Here is a 12,149-nt window from a genome sequence, read left to right as displayed (position 1 = left end):
TTCTCAAGTATCAGATGAATCATGCACAATCAAACCTATGATCTGGATAAAAGCAGCCAAATGTGTAAAAGAGTGCACATCAGATCAGAGAATTTATATAGCACAGAAATGTCAAGCACAACACAGGCTCAGTTCACACAATCATGTCCCGGCTGCCATTTGCCTAATTACCCACCTTGGTGCAGCTTGTCATGTTATCTGAACCCAGGCAGCACAGCTTGCTTGAGGGGGAAACAACCCTCCATCCAACAACAGGCCATGGGTTGTTTGGGGGTTGTTTCTCCCTCAAACAAGCCATGCCGCCCAGGTTCAGATAACACAACCAGCCCAGCCTGTACTGACATTAGGCAAATGCTGTCTGGCACACACCAGCACACACTGCTGTTTGTTTAAGCCGTGGTGATTGTGTGAACCAAATCTGAGCCCTCCAAAAAGACAAGTGTCTGATGTTGGATGTAACTTTGCAGGGCCAGCCCTACCATTCGGCAGAGTGAGGTGGCAGATGCTACGGTGTGGGATGGTGACAGTAGCATTTAAGTAACTCTGAAATAGCTCTGGGGCATTCACAACATTTGCCATTGATTGTCAACATGCAAATTATATTTTAAATCCTAATAAGTACAGATCCACCATTTTAACCCTGCTGAGATATAATTTGCGAGTCTCAGTAGAATAGGAGTCTTACTTCTTCCTTCCCTCTGATGGCCAAACTGACAATGCAGAGAGACACGCTTCATTTCCGATCAAGCATTAGTGAGTGCTATACATGCTCCAGATTCCAAGGACTGTTTTTAATTGACCTACAATTAGAGGCCTGGGAACAGATGTAATCAGAACTGTGCTGATCTAGCCAAATAAGATAAAAATCATTATTCAATTTGTGCAAAAGTAAAATAAGATGTGGGAAAGGTTATAGGGAGCACCAGGGCATTCCCACTGGAGTCTCTGGTTAAGAAGCAACTTTGGTTCTTTGTGCTCTTCAGAGAAAGGAATGATAATTCCAGCCATTTAAGCTTTCCAAGCATTTCTATATGCAACAGCTCCTCCTTACACACACCCTGAGATGTGTGCTATATCAGTTTACCCTACTCCAGCATGCTATGTCAGTTTGGACCTGCAGAGAACATTTTGGGAAACAAGTCTCTCTTTGAACTATAGTGAGCTTCCTTGAGGAATACTTTGGGTTTTCAAAGATGGAATGACTCCTGGAAGTCACTTCCAGTGCATAAGGCAACCTGTCAGAACAAAGACATAACAGACATCCTGTCAAAAATAGGCAGCACACACACAACCGGTTTACCCAACAGATTTGAGAACTGCAACACTCCAGAAGACGTTCACAAACACAGACGTCACTTATGGTAACTGCGCATTCACAGACGACATCCACACAAGTGCGCATGCCTTGGAGATGCTTGTGAGAGGCAGCCTAGGCCTGGAAACAGAATGTGAGCAATAGCTCTGTGTCAAAACCTCATCTTTTCTTCCCTTGTCAGACAACTCTCTCTCCAGGTCTTTGGGTCATGGGGAAAGAGATTAGTGTGGGGCTGTCATCTAGGGAACAACGGGTGCCTGTGTATCTGAATCCCTGCGTATCTTTTTCTGCAGAACTTCGAATCTTGCTGCTGTGTGGAAGTGACTTGCTAGAGTCCTTCTGTATCCCAGGCCTATGGAATGAAGCTGATGTGAGTAGGAGACAAGCGAAGCTGCAATCTGGTTTCTCTCTTCTCTGCCTCTTGATCATTCACTTGATCCATTTTCACACAGCCCACCAGCCGCTGAGTTAGCACAGTATTCTCACCAAGGGTTTTCGTTTTAGTTTTGAATGTCTGGGAAACCACAGACCATCTGCCTGCTTCTACCCTCCAATTCACTTTGTGTGACACCTCCGTTTCTAATTCTAACAGAGGCAGAGGACCAGATGCGTAGGTCTTGCACCGTTCATAGTGGCATCAAAGAGGAATTTCTGGCAGGGGCAGCTTGTCATGCAAGCAGCAGCACCATTTCAGATTTCAGTAGAGTTGTAGGAAGGTAGATTCACAGCAAGGTCTTAAGGTCTGCTTTTGCACCTCATGAAACACCAACACCAGCATGGATTTTGAAAACAGGTCTTGTGGTCATTTGTCTCATACCTCATAATAACTATAGTAATGTGAACAACGCATACAGAGTTGCCGTAGACAGAGCTGACCATTGCCTGACCCACTTTTGAGGGTGGGACAACATACTTATAGGCCCTAGATGTGTTTAAAGCGATACCCAACATTGAAATTCTGGGATTGAACTGGGATCCTGCTGCAGGCAAAGCATGATCCCCACCACTGAGCTATTGGGCCCTTCCCAACATAGGTTAAAAGAGGGGGGCCTCAAGCTTTTGGGGCTAGTGGTTCATTTGGAATTTTGAATACGCAGGTATGTGATGAGAGCCAGCATGATGTAGTGGCGATAGTGTTGGACTGGGAGCCAGGAGATCCGGGTTCTAGTCCCCGCTCGGCCATGGAAGCTCACTGGGTAACTTTGGGCCAGTCACAGACTCTCAGCCCAACCTACCTCACAGGGTTCTTGTGAGGATAAAATGGAGAGGAGGAGGATAACGTAAGCTGCCTTGGGTTCCTTGCAAGAGGAAAAAAAAGCAGGATTTAAATGCAGTCAATCAATAAATAAATACATCATGTGGGCACCATCACAAAATGGCTGCCACAGAGGGGTCATGCCCATTCACAAAATGACTATCATGGTGGATGTGGGGCCTATCACAAACATCCATTTAAGAGGAGGCAAAATGGAGAGGCAAAAAGACCCAAGAACCTGAGAGCAAGGCAGAGGAAGCAACTCTTGAACCTGCATTCATTGAAAGATCACCCCCAAATTAATTTCCCCCAAACACCTCCCCTGTTGCAAGCACACAGAAACCACATACAAAACACACACACACACCAGACACACAAAATAGATCCAGAACATCCGGCTCACACAGAAAACACACCCGCACATCCTCCTGCCCTGCTTTCTTCCCCCACCCCCATGATCACCACCCCACCCAACACGTCTGTGTAGCATTCAGGGGCATTCCAGGTGACTGAAGATGGGGCTGGAGGGCAGCATTTGGCTTTGCAGGGTGCCCTTGCTGCCAGGGAGGGGGAGGGTACTTCGGATGTGCAAGAGGAGGTGTGCGAGAGTGTTTTGGTGCTGGCGGGTGCTACGTTGGGGACCTCAGGGTTAAAGAGTCAACTTTTTTTTTTTCCTTAAAGGGCTTTATGCCTTTGGCATGCATGCTTAGTACATAGGTCCTTGTATAGTCATTTGGCGTGTAGAAACACTGTGTTGTCCAAAATTATAGATTATCCTGATGAATAATAACAGGTGATCTGAACTGCCAGGGGAATAGGTGGCCCCACTCCTGCCCTCCCATTAAAGGTACCCCTCTATGTAATGGTGAGAAAATCTGCATCAGCTAAAATTCCTCTATGTAACAATTTAAAGCAGGGGTGGGCAGGTCTCGCTCTACTGGTAGAGCCTTGGGTGATTTGCAGTAAATCAGCAAGGATTTCTGACTCCCAGTTGTTTAACAATAGCAACAACAAAATCACTTCCCCTCCTGCCCTAAATTAGACTGCTGAAATGAAGAAACCTTGGGGTGACCAGGGGTTGTTTACTATGTGGTCCATGAGCTCCGTTCAGTTCTAAACCAATTCCCAACCTCAGAATTCTTTAATGCTAAGTGTACGTCCTTTGCACCAGGCTCCAGCTGGTGGATCTCAGGGTTCTAGTATGTATGTATGTATGTTATTTTAAACATTTGTATCTTGCCCTATATCATTAAGATCTCAGGGCGGTGTACAAATGAAATAAATTTAAACAGTATAAAACAATAAATAATTTAAACAGCTAAAACATATTAAACCATAAAAAGTTAATACCAATTAAAATCTAAAACAATAAAATAGTTAAAACAGTGTGCAACTTTAGGGAATGCATTTAGCCCTCAGAGGCTTTGGTAAAAAGCCATGTTTGAACTTGGCACTGAAATGAAACCAATATACACACCAATCGGCCCTCCAAGGGGAGGGCATTCCACAGCCGGGGTGCCACACCAGAGAAGGCACATTCAACCCACCCCTTAGAAAAACAAAGTAGATCCCGCAAGCCCACCCCGATTTAAAATGCTTTATGGGAGTGTGGTAGTCCCACCTGGGCCACCCTAAACCAGGGGTGGGCAACTTGTGGCCCTCCAGATGTTTTGACCTACAACTCCCATCATCCCTCGCCACTGGCTATGCTGGCTAGGGCTGATGGGAGTTGTAGGCCAAAACATATGGAGGGCCACTAAGCAGTCTAAGGGAGAGTGCACTTCTGCTTTGACTCACCAGACTGCTGTTATTTATATAGAGTTCATCGCTGGACATGGGGCTGCACAGAGTAACATGGGGTGGCAACACAACGCTCATGGGCCTACTGGTAGCTGCCCAGACCCCTTGCACTCCCCTCCATTCACAGCGATATCCCCTGCCAAAATGGCTTGAGGGGGGAAGCCCCACCACCACCACCAAAGACCCTTGAGGCAGCTTCTATTAAAGTCAATGGAGCAATATCACTTGTGGGGAGTCTATTATTATTATTGATTATTGATTACATTTCTGTTCTGCCCCATAGCCAAAGCTCTCTGGGCAGTTTGCAGAGATTAAAACATTAAAATACAATATACAAAGTTTAAAAGCCGTTTACATAAAACACACAGACCATATACACAAAGACCACGTATAACTAAAAATAACTTTGAACAGTCAGTCATAACCAAAGGCCAATCCAGGCCCAATTAAAAACTCATCATGTGCTTCCAAATGCCTGAGAGAAGAGGAAGGTCTTAACCTGGCGCCAAAAAGATAACAATGCTGGTGCCAAGTGGGCTTTATTGGGGAGATCGTTCCACAGGTGGGGGGCCACCAGAGAGAAGGCCCTCTCCCTTGTTGCCTCCTTCCAAGCTTCCCTGAGAAGAGGCACCGGGAGCAGGACCTTAGATGTTGAACATAGAGTAAGGGTAGGGTCATTTTGGGAGAGGCGCTCTGGCAGGTATTGCAGTCCCAGGCCAAGATGGGGCAGGGGGAAGTCCCCTACCAAAAAAATAACTTGGGAGAAAGAAAGAAGGTGAGAGCATAATCCATAGCGGGGAGGGCAAGAAAAGCCAGAATCCAGAGGGGGGAGTGCTCCCAACATTTTGTTATTGGCCATGCCCCCCATGGCAATTTGACACTTTCAAAATGTCAGATGTGCCCATGGGTTAAAAAAAGTTGCCTGTCCCTGGAGTAAGTGAAGGAACGAGAAAAATTATTTTCCTCCTCCCTCCCAATCCTTTCCCATTTCGGTTGTGCCTGTTAGGGCACAATCCTATGGGGATAGTTGGCCGCCTCTAAACTCTGAGGCGACCAACTATCCAATGCAGGGTGGGTGGAGTGCGGAGGGGATCTTCTCCTCCGTGCTCCGGCCACCGTGCATTTGCAGCTAGATGGCCGATTTCAGCTGTCTAGCTGGGAAGCCTCAGAGTGGGGGGACAGGGGAGGCTGGACAGCACATAGGAACTATCGTACTGGTGCTTTTGACCTCCCCCCCCACCCTCAGGAATGCCCCCTTTCCCCCGCTTTGCGCTGCTTTTCCGAGTGTGGAGCCGGGGACATACCCTGGGGAGGGGGCAGGGAGGTGGTTTTCTGGGAACCGAGCTTGGACGGCTGGCTCCGAGGTCAGTTCCCAGAAAATGAAAAATCCTACAGCCATCTAGCCGCTGTCTAGTGGCCAAAGGATTGCACCCTTAGATTGTAAGCCTGAGGGCAGGCACTATTTTCTTATTGGTGTTTGCAAGCCACTTTGGCTGAAGAACGGGGTAAAGAATGCTTCAAGCAAATAAATATCAACGAGGTCCCTGTCCCAAGGAGCTTGCAGTTTAAATATAACCCATTCTGTTTTATCCCCATTTCAAGAACTCTTCCTGCTCCATCTCATCATTCTTTCTTTCTGTACCCCTGTCACTGTGTGAGCTTGACTGGCAGATGCTCCTTGGAGGAAGCCAGGCTGCAGATCCCATGGGTGTACTTGGAGGAGATGTTCAAAGGGCTCCATCCCAAACTGCTGCATTAAGGAAAGCACAAGCACGTAACTTTGGCCCTAAATTTAGCATGTGGGTAGAGAGGGCCGTGCAGAACCTAATATGGCTAGAAAGCTTTCCAGGATACTGCAGGAAATAAGGATTAAAAAACAAACCCCAGTGTGCTGTATGCATAATAATAGCTACAAAATTCCTCCAGGCTTAGAGGCTCAGGATGTGTCACCCAGTAAAATGCAGCACAAAAGCCTAACCATTCTCCCAACTCAACCATAAAATCAGGCCAAAAAGGAATTAGAATCAAGGTTGTGCCAAAAAGAGAAACTCCTTCTCTGCAACTGTTACATTCAAACTAAATGCAGGCCTTAAAATGTGAATATGACAAACAGGTTTTTGAAGCTCATACATAACACACATTAGAGATGCAGGATTGACTGCCGCTCCCTGCTGAGTGTACACTTGGTGGCAAACCTGGGTTTGTTGCTTTGGGATGTGTGAAAAGGCCCTAAAGGTATGGGGTAATCAAGCTGGGGATGGGAGTAGTAGTGGAGCTGGACAAGAATGACGGAAATTGAAGTCCAATACATCTGGAGGGTGCCTGGCTGGGGAAGGCTGCCCTACACCAGTGGACTGTACCCAACTGCCCACTGTGTTTGGCTTTTTAGTTCAGGAGCAAGCGCTGCTCTGCATTTGCCCCTGCTCTGTGCACGCAGCCCAGGTGATGTGGGTCAGGCCTGGTGTGTGGCACATCCTCCTTTGGGAAGGGAAACTAGAATGGTGGCCTTATAATCCGTTACAGGCTTCCAGATGGTTGCTGGTTTATAGATAAGGAGGATCTAGATCATGAGCAATAAGTAAATAGGTAATGGAGACCCTCCCTCCAGCAAAGCACTGGGAGAGAGGCAGCTCTGCAGAGAGAGATATCGGGCAGGCTGAAAGCAGAGCAGACACAAATCTGCCAGGCTGCCCTCCCTTCCCTGCTTGTGAAGAGTGCTCACTTGCACGGAGTGGGTTTGAGGGCTTGCTGGACTGAAAGTGCCACACAAAAGTAGTAGTTTGAAATCTTCTTTTTTGCTGTGAGGAGACAGGGTGGAAATGTCTTTGAAGTAAATAAAGTCTACTGCGCATCTTTCAGCCTGATGCAGAAGTTTGAGGGTGGGGTGGGGCGGGGGGTCCTCCCTTCCTGTGCAACGTGATTAAAGGTGCTGGGTTGAAGGGAAAGGAAATAGGTTTGGATACATTGGCTGAACCATGCTTGCTTGTCGCCAAGACAGTACAAAAGGTTTTAGGCAGTTGGAAGAGCCAAACTGGATATCCTCTTCTCAGCTATTTTAGGGAGAAAATGCTGCAAACTGTTTGCCAAATAAAGGGCTAGGCAGCCGTGCTTCATCTAGTGGTTCTGATAGGAAGCTACTAATAAAACACAATTTGTCGACTAGTAAAAAGACCAAGGTTGCAATCCTGTACACACATACCCAGGGTAAGTCCCTTTGAAGTCAGTGGGGCTTACTGCTGAGTAAACAGTAATAGGATTGCACTGTAAGGCTGCAATCCTAAACACACTTACTTGAGCAACTTGTACTCAGTGGACTCATGTGTGGGACTGTGTTGTAACTCATTCTTTGGAGGGAGGTGTAGACCCAACCCTTGCCAGATCGAAAGGAGCATGTCAGACTTTTGCACTCCATGTTCAGCCTGGCAGGCTTCCCTCCCTCAACTCTGCAGGAGGTTACCAGCAACCCCCTTTGGATCCAATCCTGTGCTGAGGGCTTGACACTGCTATTGTGCTTCTACCATGCCAACTGAAAGCTGAAAATCTCCTCCTTCCTTGAGTTCTTCAGATTAGCCTTATTTCCCTTGCCCACTTCATCAGGGTGTGTGTGTGTGGAGGGGGGGATTGGGCTCAGAGAATGCACACCCTCCAAGTCTGATCTTTCCACCTCCCACGTTCACTTTGAGCTTTTCTAGACAAGGCTTTTATTCTGCGCTCACCATTTCTCACTCACAGTTGTTTACATGTGCTTTAGACAACGTCATAACCCTCCAGTTTTGCTTCAGTTTTTAAAGAGCATTTTTGCAGGGTGGGGAGAAAGTGGGTGGAGTGGGGAAAATCCAGTATTTTTTTTTTTGCATTATTTTTGCAGGTTTTTTTTTTTTGGCAGAATAACTTGCATTATTCTGCTATATCACAGTGCCACATAGAGGTTATGTAGTGGAAAGTATGGAAAGGCAGGGAGGAAAACATCTTCATGTAAAGCTCCGATCTAAAATCTGCAATGAAACTGGACAAAGAAAGAGTGGGTTAAACTGCCTGATCTATAAAAGCTCTTTATATAGGATGGCTTGGGGGGAACTGAGTATTATTATAGTTCCCCATTTGCTATTTTTTAAAACAAGGGTAGAGGGATTCTTATCATTGGCCAACCATCTCTCCTACCTTGTCTGGGCCCCTAGTTTCAAACCCAAATCCTGGTCTGCATCTGAACTTCCTCCTTTATTAATAGATATATAGTTATGCCACTGATCTATGGATGCTTCCAGACAAGGATTTTGTCATGCAATTGACTTGCCTCCTTCACAGAATTTTACGGGAGATCCAGACGACGACATCTTCATTTATTTATTTATTACATTTATATCCCGACATTTTTCCTCTTTAAGAAACCCAAGACAGCATACATAATCTTCCTCCTCTCCGTTTTATCCTCACAACAACATCCCTGTGAGGTGGGTTGGGCTGAGAGTCTGTGACTGGCCCAAAGTCACCCAGTGAGCTTCCATGGCCGAGTGGGGACTAGAACCCAGATCTCCTGGCTCCCAGTCCAACACTTTCACCACTACACCACACTGGCTCTACAAGCCTTCATCTTGTAACCATCTCATATTTTCCCCACTGCTTCTTCCAGCTTTTTACTTCCCACAAAAAATCTGCTAAGGAAGAAAAGATGGAGTAGCTACAGAATGTATTTTGACTGGCAGCAGTAGGTGCTGTCTGCCTGAAAGCAGCCTATGTTTTAGTTCCTTTTTCTCTCATGCACGCATGCATACACATCATAGCCTGCCGTGTTGAGGGGCTTTCCTGCTCTCTAGGAGTCATCAGAATAAACATTGGTAATGGAAATAGGATGCTCTTATCAGTGGAAGATGGAAGTTCCCAGGAGAGAGCAAAGATAAACCTGAAGCGAGGCAAGGCCGGGACCAGTTCTGTCAGAAAAGTTTCTCGCAAAGCCAGAAAACAAGTGATAAGGGAAAGGAATCCCTCACCTCTTATTTTTAAGGCTAAAACCTACTTCCTACAGGAAATTCTGTGCATAATAGCCCAGCTTGTTTATTCTTCAGATACAGATTACAGAGCAGGATTGCCTCCTGCACTGAAGCATCAGTCCAAGTCTTTCCTTCCGCTCTCCACCCTCCTGTTTCCCAAAGTTCTGTGGCAGGAGACAGTCAAACCTGGATTTGGGCTGTTCCTGCCCGCATCGGGAACTTCACAGAAGCCAAACACCCAACATGCTGTAAAACAGGGGTGGGGAACATGTGGCCTTCCAGATATTGTTGGACTACAATTCCCATCACCCCTGCCAGCATATTCAATGGTGAGGGATGATGGGAGCTGCACTGCAGAAACATCTGGCAGGCCACATGCTTCCCATCCCTGCTGTAAAAGTACAGCCACCACAGTGGGATTTGCCCATTTCCTTTGTAAAATGTTGCAATTTGCAACACCAGCATTTTTTCTCTTCTATGTACTATCTTCCGGGGGGTGGTGGTGCCCTGTTTTGGCTGGTTAAGTGGCTATGCAGGCAAGTAGGTCGTTTCCAGAAGAGAGATCTGAGCCACAGCCAAGGGCAAAATATAGATAAGTAGTCAGATACAATATACAGTCCAAGAAGCAAAATCAAGCAGGAGTCCAAGGGTCAGTATCACAGACATTCAACCACAAAGCAAGGTCAGGGATGCAAGGCACTGGAGCTGGTAGAACAACGTTATTCCAGCACGGGCTAGGCTGAAACTGAAGACTTACATAGCTAGAGCTTCCTGCGCCCCACCAAGGGCTCAGCTGCAAGTCATTATAGCCCTCTGGCAAAGGTTCTACTCATGAGGAGGGCCATGGTCCCAAGGAGTCCTTTCCTCTTGAGGAGCCCTCCTTTCTAATCGAGCATCCCTTCACAAAGGAGCCATACTGACCTGCCTCTTGAGGCGACACCGCTCTCAGGCCAGGAGGTCACTCTGCTTCGGAGTCAGAGTTGCTCACCACTTCTGAGGATGACTCTGCACCCACCCCCGTCCCCTGATGGCCCAGCCTCCTCCTGGTCTTCTGATATGGGTTGTTCTGGGGTGCTTGTTGTCTCTGGGAGCTCTAGCTCCTCCTCTGAGGAGGCTTCTCCAGTGGGGGCCTGACAGTGCGTGCGTGCGTCTGCCAGGATTTTATCACTCTACTGTCACGTTAAGAGAAAGAACCCTGGCTAAGGATGTACAGAGGAAAGGGTGGAACTGTAGAAGCTGGGCCCGATTTGCAGTGGCTCCCATTCCTTTACAAACTAAACAGGCTGCAGTTTGGGACGCAGTAGAGAGTGGGCCAACCCTCACGTGAGCTTGGGCACTTTCCAGGGGCAGGACTTTCACCCACCCCAATTATGTCCCCAAGTGCACCCTTTCCTTTCTCCCATATAAATGAATGGCTGCACTTCCTTCCTATGGGAACAAGTAAAGGGCTACACTTGGGGACACTTTTGTGATGAAGCCAAAGCCTGGCCTCTGCTCCTGTCTCTGGGTGATTTGGCCACCGCTCACAGGCTCCCCAGGGTTCTTTGTAATGTACAGACCCTCCTTCCAACATCCCCAGACAATCCTGTTGTCAAGCAGTTTGCTAATTAAGAAAAAGAATTCACTGGAAATGATGACGGGGACAGTTGCTTTCTCCTGATGCTTATGTTTCTTTTGCTCCAGGCTCTTGAAGCTATTTCTTCCACCAGTCACTTTTTGTGGTACACCTGCTTTCTGCTCATGTTTTGGAATGCGGGTTTGAGAGATGGAGGAACTAGGCTAGATAACCTGGAATTCCATCCAACCCCGGGGGTTTGTGTACACCGCAAACCTATGCCAGTTTTTTTTTTATGTCAGTGTAATTGTCATGGCTTCCTCCAAAGGATCTTGGGAATCGCAGAGATTCCTAGCTCCACTGAGAGATCGGCAGTTCCCGTAGCTCCTTGTGAACATGGAATGACAGTTCAGCCAGTATTAGTGTGTATTGTAGATATGCCCTAAGGTTTTATGTTGCTGTCTTTCAAAGACCTTCTGGAAAGACAAGAGAGAAAACCCAAATTAGAAAGAAAATGGATCCAAATATAATCAAGGGTGTGAAATGCATCTTCACTGGAAACCAGTAATTCAGAAGCTGTTTCAAGTTCGGAAGAATATAAACATGATTTTGTTTCCCCCTTGATTCTAAAGAATTCCTTTTTGTCTTGCAACAGATGGAGGTGATTGTTGGGGACTTCGGCATTGTTGTTGTGCCCCGAGATGGTGCTGACACAGACCGGATCATGAACCACTCCTCAGTGCTCCGCAAGTACAAAGTAAGCCCTTCACAAAATTGCAGCCATAAATTAATATGTAACAGATCGATATGCTTTTCTTGCACCTGTTCTTTCCTGCCCGCCTTCATTGTCTGAATTCTGCTTACCTTTTCTCCTCATCTTGGGCATCTTTTGGGTCAGATGACTGTTGATGCAGCATCAGGTACGTGTAACCATGGCTGTATCATCTGACAGTGACAACTTGCTTTGATTGTCAAAAGAAAATAGGTATACCGCATGTCTGATAAAGGGAATTTTCACACATGCAGCTTTAAGTTATTATTTCTGCAGATGAGAATGAGTATTTTCATCAAGAACGCTTCTCCTCTGCTTTCTCTTCTGCAATGAAAATGATCAGACTATCTAAGCAGTCACTGCCCATTAAGAATGTGTGTTTTCCTGTTTATATGTCTGATTTCAATCTGAGTGTGTCAAAGGCACCAGGAAGTTATTGTTCGACATTAAGAATTATGATTAGT

General features: G+C 46.6%; 1 protein-coding gene across 1 annotated transcript in view; it reads left to right on the top strand.

Moving 5' to 3' along the window:
• Positions 1-12,149, top strand: part of NMNAT2 (nicotinamide nucleotide adenylyltransferase 2) — a 118,580-nt gene that overhangs the window by 101,688 nt on the left and 4,743 nt on the right. Inside the window, exons 8-9 of the mRNA XM_084851329.1 lie at positions 1,609-1,685; positions 11,569-11,670. Of these exons, the coding sequence (XP_084707455.1) occupies positions 1,609-1,685; positions 11,569-11,670 (179 nt within the window). The remainder of the gene's footprint in view (positions 1-1,608; positions 1,686-11,568; positions 11,671-12,149) is intronic.

This window comes from Heloderma suspectum, chromosome 4 (assembly GCF_057233095.1).
Source record: "Heloderma suspectum isolate Gila_16-S chromosome 4, 16-S_ref, whole genome shotgun sequence".
NCBI classification, from domain to species: Eukaryota; Metazoa; Chordata; class Lepidosauria; order Squamata; family Helodermatidae; genus Heloderma; species Heloderma suspectum.
Note: the sequence above shows the minus strand (reverse complement) of the source record. Positions and strands in the feature narration are given on the sequence as shown.